This window comes from Leptosomus discolor, chromosome 16 (genome assembly GCF_034619465.1).
Source record: "Leptosomus discolor isolate bLepDis1 chromosome 16, bLepDis1.hap2, whole genome shotgun sequence".
In the NCBI taxonomy this organism is placed as follows: domain Eukaryota; kingdom Metazoa; phylum Chordata; class Aves; order Leptosomiformes; family Leptosomidae; genus Leptosomus; species Leptosomus discolor.
In genome coordinates this window covers 13529663-13551020 of record NC_141406.1, presented here as the reverse complement: position 1 = coordinate 13551020, position 21358 = coordinate 13529663, and the positions used below count along the sequence as shown (strand labels likewise).

The 21358-nt window shown below is 43.9% G+C and overlaps 3 protein-coding genes across 4 annotated transcripts; 1 reads left to right on the top strand and 2 right to left on the bottom strand.

Annotated features, from left to right (window-relative positions):
* Positions 1-294: 294 nt before the first annotated feature.
* On the bottom strand, positions 295-5404 carry ARPC3 (actin related protein 2/3 complex subunit 3). The gene is made up of 7 exons (XM_086474196.1): positions 5331-5404; positions 4155-4254; positions 3011-3087; positions 2665-2733; positions 2259-2385; positions 1613-1707; positions 295-818 (listed from the first exon to the last, which is right to left on the bottom strand). The coding sequence occupies exons 1-7, from the start codon at positions 5334-5336 to the stop codon at positions 756-758; spliced, it is 537 nt and encodes a 178-aa protein (XP_086330322.1). The 5' UTR covers positions 5337-5404; the 3' UTR covers positions 295-755.
* A 2703-nt stretch (positions 5405-8107) lies between these two features.
* On the bottom strand, positions 8108-12334 carry GPN3 (GPN-loop GTPase 3). 2 transcript variants are annotated; one of them, XM_086473907.1, is made up of 8 exons: positions 12237-12334; positions 12096-12202; positions 11840-12007; positions 11277-11401; positions 10490-10605; positions 9757-9853; positions 9092-9220; positions 8108-8349 (listed from the first exon to the last, which is right to left on the bottom strand). In XM_086473907.1, the coding sequence occupies exons 1-8, from the start codon at positions 12332-12334 to the stop codon at positions 8287-8289; spliced, it is 903 nt and encodes a 300-aa protein (XP_086330033.1). In that variant the 3' UTR covers positions 8108-8286. The 2 variants fall into 2 exon arrangements, with proteins under 2 accessions (XP_086330033.1, XP_086330034.1); XM_086473908.1 differs by having other exon boundaries at positions 12096-12204; positions 12287-12334.
* A 524-nt stretch (positions 12335-12858) lies between these two features.
* On the top strand, positions 12859-20670 carry DENR (density regulated re-initiation and release factor). The gene is made up of 8 exons (XM_009961571.2): positions 12859-12877; positions 13744-13858; positions 14923-14942; positions 15228-15312; positions 16088-16171; positions 18239-18355; positions 19486-19625; positions 20400-20670. Exons 2-8 carry the CDS (start codon positions 13753-13755, stop codon positions 20442-20444), a joined length of 597 nt encoding a protein of 198 aa, XP_009959873.1. The 5' UTR covers positions 12859-12877; positions 13744-13752; the 3' UTR covers positions 20445-20670.
* The last annotated feature ends 688 nt before the right edge of the window (positions 20671-21358 follow it).

The following is a 21358-nucleotide window of genomic DNA, read 5'->3' as shown; positions in this document are numbered from 1 at the left end:
TGTGTTTGATGGATCTGCCATCAGGAAGGTAGCCGCAGACCCAGCTGTGTGTAATCTGCCTGTGTTACACTTTGAAGGCATCTCAGCACAAGGGAGCACCGCCCTGCGAAGGCAGACCTGCTAATAACCAGGTACACTGCTGCAAACTGCAGCCCCTGTATTAATCTCCTGTTTTCAGTAGCAGTGATTCACTTCCTACTCATTATCATTACACAATAATGATGGTCTTTTCACAAAAAAAAACCCCTCTGATTTCTTTGAAGGCTATCCATAAGACATAAAGTAGTTACCATGTTAATTACAAGCTAAGTTTATTGAAAACAAGGTAAAAATCACTGCACTCGACAACACAGCGTGAGAGGTATGTTTTCTGTGGACACACGATACTGAGACTCTAGCCAGTAGAGCAGTCACACAGCTCCCCCTGCCCCACAGGCAAGCTCATTTCTTCTCTTAAATACAAGCCCTGTTTTAAATGCCAGCTGTGGCCACCACTAATAAAGCAGCTTGCATCTGAAACAGCATGTTAGAAATCACTTATTAAGCACCAGCTTAATAATACTTGCTTACGCTACTCAGATTATCTTCTTGCTCTCCCTCCCTCTATCCCTCATTGACTGGTTTGTGATTTTTTTTTTTTTCTTCTTCTTCATAAGCACTTAATTCTTCCTTGGTACAAAATGTATCCAAAACAAAGGCAAAATATTTAAACACCTTGCTGTAGAAATGCTTAAAGTTGTTGCTGCTTTGCCTCTTCACTGCCCAGGACCTGACAGACTCTTGTTCATGAACTGTCTCTTCACAAAGCAGATCCACCACTGCAGAAGGAAGTACAAAGTCAGAAAATATGCAAAAGCGGTTTCCATGCGATAAACCAAATAGTGACTTCAAAGTATTCAACCTCTGACAAATACCAAATGTTAAGGCTCCAGTTTCACACATAGTTTTCCACACTGGTTTCTACTGGAATTTAGAACAAGAGGACAGGAACAGAACCAGTGAATTTATAACATAGGACTCTGATTTAAAGCAGGACTTATTTATCTTATTTTATTTTTACTATTTATTCCAATATAATTATAATCAAGGGATGCAGCTATGCCTTTGAAACTAAATTAGCCTAAATAATTTCAATATTAAATGCAGGCACATTTGCACATGAAACATATGAACAGTCAGGAGGCAAGTCATTCATTGATTAGCCATTATTTTTGTAATCTGGATAGGAGGTAGAATGCTCCACTTCAAAGAAGCTATCAAATCAGAACCACCTGGGAAGATAAATAGCATCTCTCATGCCCGTGACTCTCCGTTTGAAAACCCAGCCGACAGCAGATGTGCAATACTTTGAAGAGCTAAGCCAGACACCCCTTATCACTGCCCTGCTTTTTCAAGTCGCCCAAACTGGCATTCGCTGTCTTGCCACATTACAGATTAAACTCATGGATAACTCGCAGCCTGCTATTTCACTAGCCTTGGAAAACCAGGGAAGCTCGCACTGAAGTGACCCACACCTGATCCCTCACCCCATCACCTCACTTCTCTCCACTCATTGCTGAAAAAACACACCAAGGCTCTCATAAAACCTGTGATGATCGTGCTCAACTCCTACCTTACTAGGCTTGTCACTTTGAGGATCAAATACTTTTTCACAAAGGCGAAGACCAGTTTCTTGCCTCAGCTGCTGCAGGTAGGCCCTCATCACCTCTGAAATACAGCACAGGAAGAAACAGTATAAACTGAGGCAGCACCAAACTAAACTGAATTTAACAGGGAAGCATCAGATATCTCTGCTTAAAGCAAAAAGTGAGCTTTTACATCTGCAGGTGCTTGTCAGCTGGCTGAGTTGGTTTGCTCAATTTACAGCCATAGTTGGGATTTTCATGATATTTGTACCAGTAAAAAAGATCATCCAAACTCTTTTCTTTCTCAGTTGCCTTTGCTCATTAATGTGGGGTTCCTATTCTGCCAGTGCAGCAGGTGGCTTGGGCTCCATTACAGGGTTTAGCCAGGGATTATGTCGGTGCAAAAGGCAGACTCGGGCCCCTGTTCATTTGTTCTGTTGGATCTATGAATCGAGGGGAGCCACTGGGCCCCTGAGGTCAGGAAACCCGGCTTCTGCTGCCCTCAGAAGACAGAACTGCAGATTTAGGAGATTCGGTTTTAAAGGTAATTGTTCTGCTTGCAGTCACCAGTAGTTCACCAGCTAGTGAAGTATGAGCCCAGGGAGGCCTTCAGAGGTCCTGGATTAGCCTTACCTTCCTCCTGCTTGTTGGCAGGCTTGGCATAAATGGCATTAAGCGGAAAGCCAGGTTCCCCGGGGATTGGGAAGTTAGTGATCCCCAGTGTGTACATTTCTTTCTCTCCTTGGCCTTTGGAGTTACACTGGAAGAACCAGGCAAACAGTGGATTAACAGTTATAAATAAAAGCTGATGGAGCATTAGACCCAAATATTTTACCAATCTGTAACACATAAAAACTCATCAAGAACAGCAACACAACATATCTTTGGAGATCCACAGCCTTAGACTATCTGTGTCTCTGAAAACTGGGACTGGCACTATTTGCGCCACTGCGAGGAGAATATCAGCAAGCCAAACCCTGACCAGCAATCTCCAGGGCAGACTCAGTTTCCCTCCTGCACAGAAATTCAATTTTCTTACCTTTTGCAGCTTCTTCAAGCATTCAGAAATGTAGAGCGTTATGTAGATCAGTGTTCTGTCAGCCTCATTCTGCAACACAAGAGCAAGCACAGAGCCCAGCCACTCTTAGATTAAGGGAGACTTGACGGAACTGATAAAAGTTTCAAACAGGAATAAGCCGTTTTGGCCTACAATTTCCCCACGAGAGAGGGACTTGCAATTCATGACATTTACTCAACTTTAAAAATTACGTGGGAGGAAAAGGAGTTTTTCTTACCTAGTAGAACTATTTCATTGAAAATAAATATATATTCACAGCACCAACACTCCAAAGAAGTACTCTATGCACAGTATCTCAAAAGATTACCTTAATTTCATAGTTTTTGAAGAAAACATTTGCTTTGAAGTAGTAGATGGCTTCATCTATAATATCTGTGTCCTTAGCTAACAAAAAAGAAATACAGAGTTAAACAGTGCACCATTATACTACATTTGGCTATAACTTTTATTCACTGAAATACATAAATAAGGACTATTGCAAAAGCAAAACCTTGGTATTTACAGAAAGCAGAAGACAGAACTATGTAACAGAAAACAGGCGTTGCCCTGTGAAACACTGGTGAGCTCAGACCATGATATTTAAGCCTCCTACTCTTAGCAGAAGCTTTAACTCCCTTCTTCTCCTCCCCTCGTGATTTCTCACTTCACAAACGGCAGCAATTCAGCAGCTCCCCACTTTTCTACCAGTTCAGCAACTCACCAGTTTTAACAGTGTAAAAGTTTTCTCAGGACACAAAAATGGCTTTGGAGAAAGGACAACAACTCCATCAGACAAACTGCATTATCCTCTTCAAAAAAAGGGAGGGTGAGCAGAACGCACAGTAGCAAGCTTACTTGTGACATTCACCTGCTTTTGCTACCACCCAAATGCTTAAATCCAGAAACATTTCCTTTTTATTTCCTTTCTCAAACTGCAGTGCTGCACTACCAGGGGATATCACGCCTGGGAAGTGCTACTTCACATGCCGAAGGGGAATCTGTACCTGGCTGCCCGTGGAGCCTGCTGGGATGCCCGTAACTTCCCTTCTGAAGCCCCCTACCCCAAAGCACTGCCTATCCTACTCCTCGTCCTTCAGAGCAGCAGAGTGTCTTCAGCTGCAGACCCAAAACTCAAGTTCCCTGTAGCTAAACCTCCACTTCCTCTGACAACAGAGGGTTCACACCACCACGTCCTCCTCAAAACTTACTGAAGAGCACAGTCAGGCACAGGAGGAAGCAACCGTAGGCTTTAATTACTGAAACAACTGACTTAGCTGGAGCACGGCGCACATTTATCTGTGCAGAATTATTCTCTATGATTTGCACAACTTAAGTATTTGAAAACTTTTTTCCTCCTCTATAAACTGCAAAGCGCTCCATTTCCAAGCCGTGACTCCTCTTGTCACTCTGCTAGGGCTGGCTTGAAACAAAGCTCTATACAGGCAGGTTTTCAGAGAGTATCATGAACTTACTTTCCCGAGGTGCTGGGCCTTTGAACTGGCTTCTGATGGGTAACAGCGCCATGTTCCCAATTAGCTTGGTGTCGGAGTCCATTAAAGTTGAGTGGTAAGCCTACAGATGGGGGGGAAGGCTGGTTAATAATGCTACTGAAAACAGACATTTCTGTGTCCGATCACGTGTCCCCCCTGTATTCATCAAGTTCGTTAGCGATGCTTCCAGCACTTTTTCCTTGTGCCAACAATCACGATTTTCTAATTAGGCCCAGATCTCAGCGCCATTCTGATGAAGACTGTGGAAGCACCATCACTGGCACCATTTACAGTCGCGGTGGTGGGAGACAGGACAGAATTGGTACAGCCAGTCTACAGGCGCTGCTTCATCTGCAGGCTGCCTAACCCCATTCTGCACAGCGCTGGGGCTAACAGCCCTGCTCTCCTGCCTAAGTCACGGGGCACTGCATAGTTCATTTCATTTATCACTAAAAAAGATTATATTTTATTTCTGTGTCTAGCTCATATTAAATAATAAATAAAACCAGGCTTAACATGTACCCACACACTCAAAAAAAGACCTTTCTGTGCACTCTAAGACTGGTCTAAGTGAAAAAAAAAAATTAAAAATTTCTGCATATGACAGATCCTTCTTGGGAAACTGATTTTTAACAACTGGTGGCTTTAGGTTTAGGTTTAGGCACTCCCCAGACGTTCCCGCTGGGCCGTGCCAGGCCACTGGGAAGCCTTCACCTCCTCACAGCCCGGGTTTTGTGGGTGGAGAGGGGGATGCAGCTGGCGGCAGGGGTGATAAGCATCCCCTAGCAGAAAAGCAGGTTATTTCAGAGGAAGATGGTGTGAACAACACCGGAGCAAAGCCCAGCTTTTCCCACCTTCTCCCTCGCTGGAGCCGGCGGCTGCCACCCTCCCGATCCCTGGCAGGAGGAGGAAGAGGGAGAGGAAGGCGCTGGCCTTGCAGCAGCCCCTCACAAACAGCACTCCCCTGCTCTCAGCAGGGCTCCCCGGCAGCTGCAGCCCCTTTTTCTCCCCGGCAGCTGCAGCCCCTTTTCCCCCAGCCCAGGGCCGCCCTCGCCCTCCCCCGCCCGGCCCCGCCGCCCCAAGCCCTCCCGCCCTCCCTCCCCGCCATCACGGGCAAGGCCGAGCGCCGGGTGCGAAGCCCCCCCCGCTCCGCCTCACCGGCATCTTGAAGGGCAGGACGCGGTTCGGCGGGGACCGGGCAGGAAGGGGAAGAGGGAGAAGCTTGCGGCGAACCCTCCTGCTCGGCCGGCGCTGCAGGAAATGAGGCAGCAGAGGCGGTGCGAGGAGGGGAAGCCGGAGCCGAGGCCCTGCAGCCTGCACCGCCCCGAGAGGCACCGCTCCCGCCAGGGCGCTGCCAGCACCGGGAAGGGGCATCCACAGCACGGTCCGATGGGGACTTGTTTGCTCCCACCTCACCATGGAGTTTGCCCTCCTCTCTCTGCCTTTGCTGTGGCCAACACTGCGAGGAACCCCTCCTCGGACCCTCCGTGCCACCCTTTTCCTTTCCAGCCACCCTGACGTCTTGGTGCCTCGCTGGCCAAGGGGAGCTCCTGCCCTCGGCGAGGGGCAGCGCTTGAGGAGAGCGCAGGTGGGCCTGCTTTGCTGGCCGCTGGTTTTCTCTCCCGCGCTTTCACAGCGCTCCTGGGCATCGCTTGCGCTGGCCCGATGTACAAGGCACAGCTGGCTGTGCAGGGCATTCGGCGTAAGGAAGCACAGAATGGGTCCAAACATGCTGCGTTTGGAGGGATGCAGTATTTTGACTTAGACACTTCTGTTGCTATCAAGCCATAACCTTCCGTGTGACCCAGCGTGCTGAATTTGTCCCCTGGTCAATGACTCATGGCATGAGTCAGGGAGAAAAGATGGGGAGATTTGGAAGGTGAGTCAAAGTAATCTGCTGCAGAGCAGGGGTTTGTCCTTTCCACACACCACAAGCGTGACTCGTCCCAAAGATGCGCCAGTCCCTGGGTGAGTTGAGCCAACAAAGTTTTCCCAACGTTTGCATGGTTTAATTCAGACAGATCAAGTCCCATTGCGATGTGATTACGTCTGTGTGGGCATAAGGACTTGCCCCATCGTGAGGTTAACCTACACCATAACTATTAAAAAAACCCAAATATATTCAGGTCTTTTTGGCCCTGTGTTTTAAAGCTCTGAAGAGCTGATTTTATTTTTTTTTTTTTTCACCTCTTCCTGGTGACTGTAATGACCATGTTGAAACTGAAGTCTCAGCATTTGCTTATTGTCTGGAGCTGGGAGTAAGGTTTTAGAAATGCCAAGTATGATGAGACTTGTAGAAGTCAAAAGGCTGATGATTTTTTTGAAACTTGGCTTTGAAAAACCATTTTAATAGCTCTTGGGTGACATCTTACATCCTAGTTTTACTTTGTTCCCATTTAAAAGATCTCAAGCTATCCTCTCTGACCTCCATGCATTGATTCCGAGAAGCCCTTTTCCTCTAGACATGCAGAATTTGCTGGTCAGTTAAATGCCTCTCCCTGTTCTGGCTCCGCTTTGGAAAAAACAGGTCTTTACTTCAAAAATAAGCACCGTATCCACAGCATGACCATTTAACCACTTATTTAAACAGACATGAAGAACAACCTTATTGATGAATAAGAAAAAAATTACACCTTCCAGACTAGAAGCAAGAAACTACAAAACTGAGCTCTGTGCCAAGCTGCAGCCACATCCCAGGTACAGGTAAGTACAGTTGCCTCCAACTATTCAATCCTTGATTTGGCTTCCATTGAGGGGTATCCTTGCACTCCCACATCTGCTGATCAACCAAGCTGCCACTGCAAAATGACATCAATCGTTCTTATTCTACTGAAATACTTGGCTGCTCTCATTTTGTGAGGATGGGGTTAATTTCTAATACATGAACTATATATAGACGGATGATGTGCTTACATATAAGCATTCACTGATGTTAAGCATTTCACAACAGCGAGGCCCTTTTTTGGAAAATATTTTAGTAAGGACTCCACAAGTGCATCTCGCTCCATAGGGTTAAGGAAAAGGAAAGGTTGATATGCATTTGGACATAAGCACAAGAAAACTACATCCTGAAATTCAGCTAAATGTAGCTAATAAATTGGACTAATAGAAGCAATAAAACATGTTTTGAAACATTCAAGACACCCCAGGAACAGTCTGTATATATAAAAGAACTATAAATGGCGAGAGGTAAATTCAGCAGTACATTTTCCCATAGGGCTTGAGTTATTACCTGATACAGTCTATTAACAGCTACACCTAATTCCAGAATTGATTCTACTTGCCTGAAAAATTCCTAGGACCACTTTTGAATGTATTTAGTTACTTAGGGATGTGCTTTGGGGATAACGTGCTGAAGTTTTGCTTCTCTGAAAGCACCACACATTGTACTATAGAGGTAACATATGGCCATAGCAGGAGTAAGAGTTCTTTATTCAGGGAAAAAAAGCTTACTTATTTGTTGCTGAATTCTTTGTTAACTAACGCAGTTTCTAACGTGATTGCAGCAGACCATCACAGAATTCTACTTAAGCACGTTTTCTCTAAGTGTTGTGCTGTGCTTAAGATGTTACCAATGTTTATAACCAGCCTTAAGAAGGCTTAAAATCTGGGCTTTTCCAAAGTGAATGAAAAACACTCATGTTCTTCAAGAAGCGTGAGAGACCACGCACTGACCCGATGTCCCTTTGAAGCTGCCAGTCATCTCTTCGCCTAATTCACGTTCAGTTCACAGCTCTTTCTCTCTTCTAGCACTGAAACTAACTACTCAGGACTGGAGAGAAATATTTATTACAACATACTTATATTCAGATTTGCCTCTTTTGCAAAACATTAGATTTTTTCCAAGCATTCTTATGCTTAAATGAGATACATTTCTATGTGGGGAACTTTTATATGTACTAACGCTAGCCTATGTATTTTATAACACACACGCATAAGAATAAAAATTGTTTATTAAAATAGTTACGAGATCATATAGCTCACTCTTCACTATAAATACTTGTTATCTTACAGGTAAAACACCAAGTATGTTTGTGTAGGGTGGATTTTTTTTTTCATTTTTGTTTTTTAATACAAGGAAGGGATTTTCCTCTCATTTTTGAACAGCCTTTTTTTACTCATCCACATGATCTTGAAAGTATTCATCTACAAGAGCAGATTTATCTTCTTCGCATTCCTGCCAAAAAGAAAACAAAAAAGGTAAAACCTGACACTTGTCCCTAGTGGCTGTTGTACATTGTCTGTTCTGTGATGTTTTACTTTAGAAACCACAGCAGGAACAATGTCTAATATGGCTCCATAAAACATGCAGCAAAGCTTTCTGCAAAGCGATTTGTGTCTAGAGCTATGGAAACTGTACAGGTCCAAGTCTAGATCCAGGTATTCTGCATACTTAAAGAGTATAAAACTGAATTAAAAGATGGAATAAAAGCACTGGACTTGTTCCCTAGGATTTATGAGCTGAATAACAAAACTAGACAGGGCTTGGAACAGATTTTAACACAGCAGTCTTCTGTCATCTATTTTACATGATAGAATTTATGAATCTATATCTCATATACGACACATGGGTTCAACACAGGAACTATCAGAGGAGTTTGAACAGTCATGTAAGAAGAAATCTTAGTGATCTTAATGGTCCCTTCTGACCTCTTAAGTTTAAAATTCGATTATTTTTGAAAACCAAAGCATTACTTTTAAACACAACCATTTCATCAATCTGCATATGCAAGACGGTATCGAAGAATTTCACTTTTGTAATTGTAAACGAAGACGATATAAGCATTGCCACTTAAAGACTAAACATTTTGAACCGTATTAATACAATAATTTATTAGTAAGGCAAAGAACATATTTATATTACAACTTATATTATGGATCCTTTTTAATTTTCCATCTTACCCTCAGAAGTACCTTACCTTTGGTTCTTTAAATTCAAGATCTTCTCCATACTGAATGGTACAGTCTATGTGCTGCAGAACTATGTTTATGCTTTCCTCATCCGAGCGATCAAAAGGCAGAAATCGAACCATTCCATAGTCATCGATCTAGAGACAGGATTCAAAGGAGATGAGGAAGAAAATGCAGTCAGTCGGTTCTCAGTCACGGCACTGTGCACCGCTTCCTCCAACCACACTCACGTCTCTCCCGTCTGGACGGCTCACGTACCACGGAGAGCCGCACTGCAAGGCAATGGCAATTCCTCACTCGGAACCCCTGGCTACCAGTCCTAAGTTCTACACAGTAGAAAAAGCCCTTTTCCAAAATTGCTACTAGAACAGGATTCACAGAAAATGTTTTGGCTAGAATCCAAATGATAGCAGCAAGGGTCTTATGCTAATCTGAAGAAATAAAAAACTGAGTTAAAAGAGGCAAAAAAGTAAAATGCTCAAGTGCTTCAGATCTTTCAGATCCTGGCTTTGTTAGTAAGTCTGGGGGGTAAATACATCGTTTTGGGGTGAGGGGGGAGAATAATTATAGCACATACGGTATCTCTAACAGCAATGCAGTCAGCAACCACACAGTATGGTTTATCAATACAGGACTGAATTTAAGGGTACCAGTTAAAAAGCAATATACCTACCAATCCACATATAGATTTAGTCAGTTTTTTAAACATTTTGCTTTTCAGCACATTTGTAGAATCTTCAATCATAGAATACATATCTGGATCCAAGTACCTGGGAGAAACAAAGGCATCGTTAACATCAAAAGAATCCTTGGCCACAGTGCAGATGAGTCACTGTGCTTCTATAGAGCTACCAAAACCATCATTTTGTGATCTGAATGAACTAATTTCAGATCAGGAGAACTTGAAATGTTTAAAAATAATTTTTCTAAGCATTTGAATATCTCAGATTATGACTGCTAGTAGAAACAACTGAAGCATTTTTGCTAATACACTTGTATATTCAAGAAAGCTTTGAGGAAGGGCGCAGGGAAAAAAAATAATTTTGTCATTTTAGCACAAATGTAGAAGTAACACGTAAGTAATTCAGTATGTTCAGTACCAAAAACCTGACAGGATCACCTCCGGTTTAGGTTTTGCAGTACCCTGGAATGTCACTCAGAAGGACAGCAGTTATTCAAGATAATTATTTACAGAAAAATCCAGAGGTAAGTACCAACACGGAGTTAGCCTTTTGACTCTGACTAAATTGTAAGCATCCTACCCCAAGACTATGTTTGATACAAAACAAATACATCTTCTCCCATTCCAAAAGAGTATGTCCTAATTGTGGGAAACATTCACCTGAATTTTGAGTGGTTTGCCTTAATATATTACGCTACAGAGTAAGGCATTTTTTGGAACTTACTTTTCTATTTCCTTCTTGGCTTTCTTGCTCAGCAAATCCATTTTGGTCATGATGTTAATCTGTGGAATCTCTAAAGATATCATTGCGCTGAGTGCTGCCAGAATTCCAGAGATAAACTTAAGGAGTATGAAAAATTATGTAGTTAAGTACAGAAAAACACAACACTAACACGCGGGACACCCAACCACAGACCGCATCTAGCTAATGAATATATGAAACGTGGCCAAAGGCCACGTGGGGAGTCCTTATCTCTGCTGGAACAGGGAGGTGCTGAGCTTCTCATCTGCCATCATATTTCCCGAGCCTCAAATCTGGATCTGCCACTGAAAAGGCCATTCCAAAACTCAAAAGCCCACCTCAGGATTCTTATTACTAGGTGGGGAAAGCAGCCTGCTCTCTCTCCAGATCTGAGGAAGCTCTCACAGAATCACAGAATTTAGGCTGGTAGGGACTTTTAGAGGTCCTCTGTTCCATACCACTGCTCAAAGTCAGATCAGGTTGCTCAGGGGTTTTGCCCAGTCAAGTCTGGAGTAACTCCATGAACGTACACTACACGATCTCTCTGTGCCCCTGTTCCAGTCTGACTGCTCTCACAGGGCAGCCTTTCTTTACATCCAGCTAGAACTTTCTTTGCTGCAACCTGTGTCTGAGGCAGCTGAAGACAGCCATCAGATCTCCCCTGGCTTAACGTTCTTTCCTCTGAGCCAAACAAACCCAGCTCCCTAAATCGCTCAGATTTCTTGTTCTTTATCAATATGGACTTTTACAACAGATTTCAAGCGGGTACCTTAAAAGACTCCACCATAAACTGAGAATCCACAAGAAAAACTCCACAGACGCGGAATTCCCACTGCTGAAGCTGCTCCACCAGCTGCTTCATCACTGGCAGATGTGTGTAGAGTTCGATCTGACCTAGGGCACACTTGGGATATTAGCAGCAGAAATGTGAAGTGAACAGAAACAGTTCACAGTTACATAAATATGGGCATTTCACGGAACATGAATAAAAGCTGATAAAGCATCTTTGTTTCCAGACAACTCTTAACTGTATTCGGATTAACTTATGCTGGAGAACTGGAAAATAAATAAAAGGTTTTTCCCTCCCTTGACCTCCAATTAGCGTTAGTTCACAGTTGCCACTGCGTTCTTCCACAACTTGATGCTACGGAACGCCAGGGCAGTCACCCACATTAGCCTGGGACCAAGTTCACTTCTGAAACATCTGAAAAGGACTCTGACAATTGTTAATAATGAAAAAAAAAAGTATGAATGATTACAACCAACAAAAAAAGCACTACAAATTTTATATTGCATATGAGGAACGATACCAAAATATTGACATTTGATTACCTGGGCAATCAAACAATACATAGTCATCCTCCACATGCCCAAGGCTTTCCTCCAGCCAGTTAAAGTTATTGGCAAAGTATTCCATGCAAAACACCAAGCCGCCATTGGGACCAAACCTTAAGGATTCATCTTCCATGACGTCATCCACTTCTATTAACTCCCGGATGTCTGGAACGACAGGACACACGAGCCGGGATTCGTTCGCTTCCTTACCGCGGTGCCCCAAGGTCGCCGTCCGCGGCGTCCCGGCGCTCACCTGCCATGACGGGGTAACTGAACTGCTCCGCCGCCGGGTCCAGGTTGACCACCTGCACGGCGCGGCCCAGCGCCTCGCAGTGCTGCACCATGGTGGAGCAGTACGTGCTCTGCAACGCACCCACACGCCGTCAGCGACCGCCCGCGCCGCTCTCGCCTCCCCGGCGCCGCCCGCCCCCCCCTCCGCCTCACCTTCCCGCTGCCCGCCGGGCCCATCACCAGCTGCGCGTACCGGGGCATGGCGGCGGACGAGCCGGCGGCCTCCGCGCAACGGCGAAAGCGACGGCAACTGGCCGCCCCGGCGCCCCGTAGCTCGCCTGGTCACGTGCCCCGCGGGTAGCCTATGGCTCGCGTGCCCAGCTACGGAGAACCGGCGGGCTCAAGCCGCGCGTCGCCACGCCCCTCTCCGTCACCCCGCGCGGTCTCCGGCGGCTGCGCGGCTCTCGCGAGACGGCGGCGGCGCTGGGCAGGGCGCACGTGCCGCGCGGTGTGTGGGAACGGCCGCCGCTGCGGGAGGAGGAGCCGCCGCCGCCGCCGCGGCCTGAGGGGCCTTCCGGGTAACCCCACGCCGCTGCCGCCCCTGGGCTCCCCCGCCCTGCCCTGCGGGAGCCGCGCTCTGTCGCTGTCCCGTCCCAGCGGCGGGCGGCCTGTCCCGGCGTCCCGGCGGGCGGCCTCTTCCTCCCGGCTACCGGCATCGTTCCCTCAGCGCCGGCACCCTCTCTTTCCCTCGGTGCTGCGGCTCTGCCCTCGCAGTGATCCCCCTCAGCAGCCTCCCCCCCTCAGGTACCCGGCGCCCTCCTTTCCCTCAGCTCTGCCCCCCCATCCCACCCTGTCTGTGATCCCCCTTCCCCCCGACCTGCTCTCACTTTGACACCATACAAGCCTCCCTCCTCCGTGGGGGATCTCCGTGGGTGCTCCAGCATCCTTCCCCTCGCTATGACCGCCTTTCCCTGCCGTCCCCCTACCGCCAACCCCGCCGCCTCTGGCTCCGTGGCGTTTTCCCTCGGCTCAGTCTCCCGCACCCAAATGTCCTGCTTGCTCCCGTGATCCTGGGGGACCTTTTATGCATTGCAAACCCCTTCCCTGTTGACTCCTATTTTCTAAGCCCCTTGCCTGAAAATATGTGCGTATAAATCATTATTACATGTATTAGTGGGTTGAGTTTGGTTTGCTTGTGTGGTGGTGTTTGGTGGGTTTTTTTTTGCCAGTGTCCCAGGACCTTCATATGCTGATGTAAATGACCCCCTTTTTTTTGCTAGTATATGGCAGCACCTCCACCCACTCCCCGGTGCACCTATGGTTCATATGCCACTGATTCCTCACATTTTGCTTAACCCAAGGTGTTCTGTAATTCCATGTAATGTTCTCACAGACCATTCTTCATCTTACGTTGTATTTTGTGGCACTTTAGGTGGTTTTTTCCTCCCCCTTTAATGTGCTAGGATTCCATACTGCTTGGTATCTTTTGCAGCCATTTCCCCCATATTTTTTTCATTGTTTCTTGATTCCTATTTTTTTCCTCACCGATCTCCGCTGTTCTTAGCAATTGTACCTATTTTCTCTGATATTTACCAATCTCTGGGGTTCTTGTTGAGTTGGGAAGGATGTGAATAACTTAGGTCCTGATTCTTCCATTCTGTAATCTCCAGGCTTGTGAGATGGCCACAGATGTAGCTGAGCCTGTGGTCCCTGACTGCAGAGGAGACATAAGGAGCGGTGCCAGGTCAGATGCCGACTATCCTCTTCGGGTTCTCTACTGCGGAGGCAAGTGCTGAAGGGGCAGTTGTCCACGATTCTTACAGTGTGCTGTTTGTGAGGGCAGCCTAGCAGAAAGAATGAGAAACTGGGGGATTTTCTTTTGGTCAGCTTTTATTGAGAAGCTAGACCACGGTCAGCTTGACCTTTCTGATTGTCTTTCTGATTGTCTTTCTGATTGTCTTTCTGATTGTCTTTCTGATTGTCTTTCTGAAACAGCTTGTGCTGTGTATTTTATCAATTTTTTTTGGTGAAATGTAGGGGTATTCCCTCTGGGAGATGGAGGTACTAACAGCTTTCTGTATATAAAAAAAGTTTGAGTGGTGCTCAGATTGTGAACTGTTGAGCAGAGGTCGCTTCCTGCAGAAAGCCAGTAAAGCCTTTAGCAAGCAAAGGCCTCTGAGCATTAGTATGACAGTGAGAAATAAAGTAAGAATTCATGAAAGTAATCATTGCACTATGTTTAGAGTTGTTCTCTACTCATTACACCTGTAGTTATGTGGCTGAAATTTACAGAGGAGTAAATAATCTTGACAGGTATGTTTTTTAGGTAGGTATGTTACTTTGCTTTGGGCACTAATACAGCTGCAGGGGGTTAGGAAAGAATCCCTGTTGTGTGTGAAAGTCTGCACGATGGGTTTGGGTTTGTTCTGGGGCTGAGCCCCTCTTCTGGACCTTGGCAGCTCTTGGAAGAAGGAGGAAAGCTAGCCAAATCAGGTGGTAATTTGTTAGGGGTATCTTTTGCCTCGGATAGAACTGGTGTTTCTTTTTGTAACTTTTCCCAAAGCTGTAGGTATCTCCTTCCCTTCCTTCATTGACTGGCTGCTCTTGCTGTGATAGTTTTATCCTAATGCAAAGCATGTGAGCAAATGAGAGAAAAATGCGAATGCGGGGTGGTATCAATAAAGTAATCTTTTTGAGTCAATATGTGGTTATAAGCAGAAGTTATGACATCAGAAGTCACCCCTATCTTTAAAATACCATTTTAAATTTAATGCTAAGGCTGTAAGTGGAGAACTTTTTGTAATCTGTTTGTTTTTTTTTTTTTTTCTCCCCCTCCCTTCTTTTTCCAGTCTGTTCATTGCCAACAGAGGTGAGTTCATTTTTTTGTGTTGTCTGAGTTTCTTCTTTTTGTCCTGTGATTCCTGACTATGATGAGTCTGTCTGATCTTTTCTGGCTTTTCTTAATTGTGGCAGTTCTGTGCTTCAGCCACTGTCATCTTCAGGCTGACAGGTTTCTTATGCTCTGCCATAGTATTCATACTCAGTCATCTTAAGGAGAAGTGGCTGAGCTGAGTGGGAAATGTGTTTTGGTGTATTTGTGACGTATTTTGTAGTTACTCTGCTCACAACATTTTGTATGACTGTTCTTCTCTAGTACTGCGAATACATGCCTGATGTGACTAAATGCAGACAATGGTTAGAAAAGAATTTTCCAGATGAATTTGCAAAGCTTACAGTAGGTAAGAATCTTTGCTGGTTTTTAAGTGATATGTGCCCTGAGATGTATTCAGAAATCTTTGAGCGTGTCCCAGTTTGAAATTCCCTTTTCCATCTCTTCCCTTTTCTGGCTGTATCAAGTGTGAAAGTTAATAATTTTCTTGGGAGTGTACCATGCTTTTGAATGCTGTGAAAATATGTTTGATAATGTCAGAAAACACTGAATAAATGATGTATAGTTCCAGTAATAATGTTTGAGCTTTTGAATTATTAAAATTACTAATTTTAAAAATAATTATTTATTGATAGAATTTCAAATTATTATTGAGCTTTCACTATTTTTTCAGTAATAGTGTTTGAGCTTCTGGCCATTCCTGCCCTAACTAGTCATCCACGTACTTGTTTCCCATCAGAGTTACTTTATTGGATTTTCTGTCCGTCCAGTCTACTGCAGGTGGCTGGAGGAAAGGTCGTTAATAATGAGGAACTTGTTGATTTGCATTTGGAATGTCAATGTTAACACTGTCATTAATTTCTGTCTCTTTGTGGAAATTACCTGAAGAGACTGTATTGAGAAATGTAACTATCCCTGAGCTAAGGCTTTTCTGAAGTCTAATTTGTGTTAAGTCCTGTCTTGAAGGTGTAACACACATCAGTCAAGGGGCTGCTGCGCTTAAGCGCAGAGTTTATGGATTTAGCAAAATATCCCTGTGCCTTACTCCCTGTTCCTGTAAGGCTGTGCTTGTCTGACCGCTAATTTTATTCTCTTTCTCCCTGCTCCTTTCTGATGTATTGAAGAAAATTCACCTAAACAGGAAGCTGGGGTTGGAGAAGGCCAAGGAACTGCAGGAGAAGAAGAAGAGAAGAAGAAGCAAAAGAGAGGCAAGGTCTAACTAGTTGATGGCGGTACTGATTTATAAGCGGTTTGGGGCATCCCTTTCTCACCTGCTGGTCTGGACTGTGGCACGGATTCTTGCGGTTTGGTTGTTGGCTGTGCCTTGACCGGACAAAAGACACTGAATTATCTTTCTTCCGGTGGTAGCAGCGTTAGTGCGGTGATATGTGCTGGTGAGGGAATTGCATAGTGGGAAAAGCGAGTGAGAGAGGACCAGCGTCATGCGTCTCATTGGTCCTGTCGCTGCGGTTGCACTGACTCAGGGAGTCATTCTTCTCAACCCAAAATCAGCTGGCAGGCCTCCCGGAGTGCTTGCTTCTGCCCTGCTTCACAGCAGTTTATAGGTTGCTTGCAGAGTAGAACAAAGACTGCTTTCCTCTGTTAATGCCTCACGACGCTGCTTTTGCCTTTTTTCCTTCCACCCCTCCTCTGTGTTCACGTAACAGGATTTGGTTTTATGCTTTAAACACTACCATCTATATCTCCCTTAACAGCTATGTCTCTTCCCAGCAGTACTAATGAAAAACATTTAAAAAAAACAACTTTGGAAGATATAAAATACATGAAACAATTTAAACACACGTTTATCTCCTATAGTTGGAGTTCTTTCTGTTTAATTGATTGACGTACTTTCTAGCATAGATCAGAATGCTGGCATTGTTAACCTGCGTTTACCTGTGGAGTGTCAGTTGTGTCTATGGTGCTTCAGAAATTATGGTTAATAATCCAGTAAGATTCAGATTTTAAGCCACATAGCGCTGCAGATGCTTTATTTTTGTGTCTTGGTAGCCAGTTGTGTTTACCTTGTCAGTAGGCTATGTGTGGTGACAACAGTGATTTATGTTTTGTAGCTTGGATGCTTTTCCCAGAGACTTCGGGACATTTTCTTTCAACATTAATTTATTGTGGGGGGTGGTATGGTTAGTTTTCAGTTTGGTTTTTTGTTTTAAAATAATAGTGTTTAAAATATTTTGGAATTTTCTCCTACAATCAAAAGTTTCGTGAGCACTTATGGTATGATATTAAGTATGATGGTGTAAGATTGACCGTAAGAGAGAGGGTGAGGAAAGACAAGCAAAAGCTCACTAAAACAGTGCAGAAATTTACTGAAGAAGTTTTAAGACAGAAATTTACTGCCTTAAATTTTCAGTTATCAATTTATAGTAAAGTAGAAAAAGAAGTAGTCACAAAGGGTTTGTTTGCTTGTCATAAATTCTTCAGGTTTTTATGCTGCAAAGGCTCGAGAACATGAAACTTTGGTTACCCTGGAGTAACTCGATGACTGTGTACAAAGTTAAGCGAGATGTTAATCTGACTTGAAGAATCCTAATGAGTGGAATATGTCTTTCGCGTGCTTCACTCAGGCTAATAAATGCCTGATATGTGAAGCGTTCCCTCGGGCTGGCCTAGAAACAGACGGTCAGAAGCAGCTAAATGACGGAGAAGTTTGGCATCCCCTACTGTAGCTGGCTTTTGTTTCAGAGGGGTGTGTGTTCTGCTGGCTCATGTGTAGCTCGCTGATTCGTACTGGGGCCGCGCGTGGATATCTAGAACTTAATCTGCTGTTTGGTCGCGCGGTCTGAGTGGGCCTGTCCTCATGGCCTTGGTAAATGGACAGGAGTAAGTTGCTTTGCCTTGGACACCAACCCTGAGGATTAAAAACATAAAAGTAACAGTTTGTTCCTAGGGTTACAACCACAGAACAATTCCTGAAAGAGAAGTTAAATGTAGACCAAATGCAGTGATTAGTGAAAATGTGGGGGGAACCCCTTTTTAGTGGGGTTCTGCCATCCAAGCTGTACTTGAACGCACCTTTGACATGCATATGTAGTTATTTCTTGTGATATCGAGCTTTGATGACATGAGACCTTTCTTAAATAATAATAAAAAAACCTGAATGTGAGGCAATGTGCAAAATATATTTCTGTTTACCAGCACAGGTGGGGAGATAACAATTTCTTGGTTTATAGGGATGAAATCTGACCTCATATGCTTTTTTTAGTTAAGTATGACATCATTTAACTAATTATATAACATTATACTCTGTTTTAAAGGTGGAAGGGGTCAGATAAAACAGAAAAAGAAGACTGTACCACAGAAAGTTACAATAGCCAAAATTCCTAGAGCGAAGAAAAAATACGTCACAAGAGTATGTGGCCTTGCAACGTTTGGTGAGTTGACTTTTGTTACGTGGTTTTTGTTGGGTTTAGGTGTGCTTGCCTTTAGCCTCATGATATTTCTCCTGATTGTGTTACATTGAGTGATCTGCTTCCCGCTGTGCGAGGTGAGAGTCTCAGGGTGCTTTTAGCAGTTCCGAAGCACGCCAGAGGTACGCTGGCTTCCCTCAGTGAGAAATCATGAAAGTCCTTATTTCCGTGGTGTTTTCAAACAAATAGGGTTTGGGGATTTTTTTTAAACAGGGCTTCCCATAGCAGTCCGCTTGTTAGACTGCAGAGGAGTCTCTTGTCTTATAATTATGAACATGCTTATTTTCAAAAAAGTTTCTCATTTCCATCAAACCTGTGAGTATGTTGTTGACAATTCATTTTACCTGTTCTTGAGACTGATTAAGTAAAGCTTTATCTGCCTTTCTAGTAAGGCAGCCAAATTGTTACCAAAGTACACTAACAGCGCTGTCCTACACAGCTTTGGTTCAGCTGCCAGCAGCCACTGGGTGTTTATAACAACATCTTAGTTCACACATTGATCACGAATTCTGTTAAAAAGGTTAAGTTTTAACCTTGGTTGTATTAACAAGATACATTACATATTCCTGCATGAGAGTGTTGTCAGTTTTCTTGGGGGATCACTAATATGCACTAGCTTGATGTGAACTGGGTATGTATCTTTGTGCTGGAAGCCAGTCTCAGAAATCGTTGGGACGTATTTCTGAAAGGAACATACTGAAGCATTTCTGTGGAAAAACTTGTTCAATAACTGTGGAAGTTACCCGGAACTGGAGGGGCTTTTTAATCAGTTCTGCATGTGCTTTTCTGGTGAGTGCTTGTAGCATAGACCTGCGTAAACAGAACGTGTAGAGGGCATTCAGAGATTTTTTGTTGGTTTGTTTTTTTTTTGTTTTTTGTTTTTTGTTTTTTTGCTTGAAGCGTTTCCTGGATTTGTGGAGTCAGTTGTTTTGTATGTAAACAACAGACTTTTGCTTTCCATGGAAATCGTAGCAAAGCTTTAACTGTAAACTGCCACTGGTTTTTCAACAGTTAAAACAAGGTTTTGGTTCTAAACTTGAGAAAATGCTTGTATGAAATGACTGCGCTTAATCTCTCCATTTTCCTGTCAACAGAAATTGATCTTAAGGAAGCACAAAGGTTTTTTGCTCAGAAATTTTCCTGCGGTGCCTCAGTAACAGGAGAAGACGAAATCATCATTCAGGGGGATTTTACAGATGACATTATCGATGTAATCCAGGAGAAGTGGCCTGAGGTAATAAACCCTTTCTTCTGTCAGAACTCTGGTTTTCCACAATAGCCTGTGACTTTCTGATGGTTTTGAAAAAGGGTTTCATCTTTGGCAGCACAGCTTGTTCAGCGAAAATAAAAGACCAATTGTTGCATTCCCACCTGTGAACAACTAGGTTAAGGAGCGATTAAACTTGAAGTCAAATGTTGCTTCCATTGCCCCGGAAACATTAATTCTCCCTAAACATGTTGCTGTTACTGGGGATACTGCAGCGAGGAAGGCATGTCAGAATAAGTCTAGCTGTCAAATATCTGTGGCTGCTTTGTGACCATTTCTTAATGGGGAATGCCTAAGTATTCTTACATTGCTGTCCTGTTTTTCACAGTCTCTTAAAATATTGCAAAATAAAAAAAAAAAAATCAAAAAGGAGACAAACCCACTTGTGCTTGAGAAGAAGAGATTCGCTGTTTCTGGGTTGGACTGAAATGGGGATGGTTAAGACATTTGGTTGCACTGCTGTAACCACAAGCAGTTTCTTTGACTCTCCCTTGTCCTGGTACTATTGGAGCTCTCTCCGAAATGACTCTGTAGGCCTGTCTTTATTCAGAGCCCCGTAGGTTCAGCTGTGTCCTGTGAGCACGTGCCACTTGTGTAGAATTTACAGCAGGGAGTCTCAGATAGTGCTGCGTCCTTCTCCCACACTTCATTACATGTACAGTGGTGAATACTGAGTGAGACGTGTAAGAAGAAAATATACTCAATATGCCATGTTTTGGCCTGTTTGTTTTTTTTTCCTAGGTGGATGATGATAGCATTGAAGATCTTGGAGAAGTCAAGAAGTGAAAGACTACCTTTATTTAATTATATGATTATTAATGATGTAGCCAAAGTGAGGCTTCTAAATCCTTTTGCTCTGCAGTGAAGCTGTGGAGAACCCATATCCTTGGCATTTTCACTGTTCTGTATAGGCTGCTTGGTTTTTTTGTTGTGATATTTGCCAAAGTTAAATTGGGGTCTGTCATGCTTATGCATGAGGTAGATTTAAATAAAATTACTGTTCCTCACTGAATACAGTTTGTTTTCTTTACAGCTACTTTCCTCTAACAATCTGACAGGAAAATAATAATTTAAGTCATTAAAAGCTTATTTTTTCATTTGCTGTCCTTTCTGCTGAACTTAAGTGAATAAGGCATGTTGCTAATGTACAGAAGCTTGTACCTCTGGTTTACCTGTGTAAAATCTTAGAAATCAGAATGGGACAAACATTCTAAAGGTTTGCTAACAATTAAAGGGAAATGCACCTTGAAGCAGTCAGACAAGGTGGACTGGGTGATCATTGTAGGTCCCTTCCAACTGAACTATTTTCTTCTAGTATGTGGAAACACTGAGGAACATGTGAGTACGTATGCAATGTTTAGCCTGTTCTCTTATTCCAAACAAACTCTTCACCCTGCTGGTCTTCTAGATGAGGCAGTTTCAGTGGCTTTATGCTTTTAGCATACTGCTAGTTCAAGAATGGTAGTAATTAATGCAACTTTATACTGTTTGTTTCCACAGACTGTGTTCACACAGCGGGTCTGGCGGGGTGCTGGCTGGGCTGCTCTGCTCCCTGTCCTCCTGCAGCCTCAAGCATCGATTTGGGGCTTTGTCTTTCACTGCTCCATTTAATAACATTAAATGCTCCCTGGCGGCAGAGCCCTGCAACTGACATTCTCCTGTCGCTGTAAAATCTCGATGAGGTCAAACCCAAGGGGGGT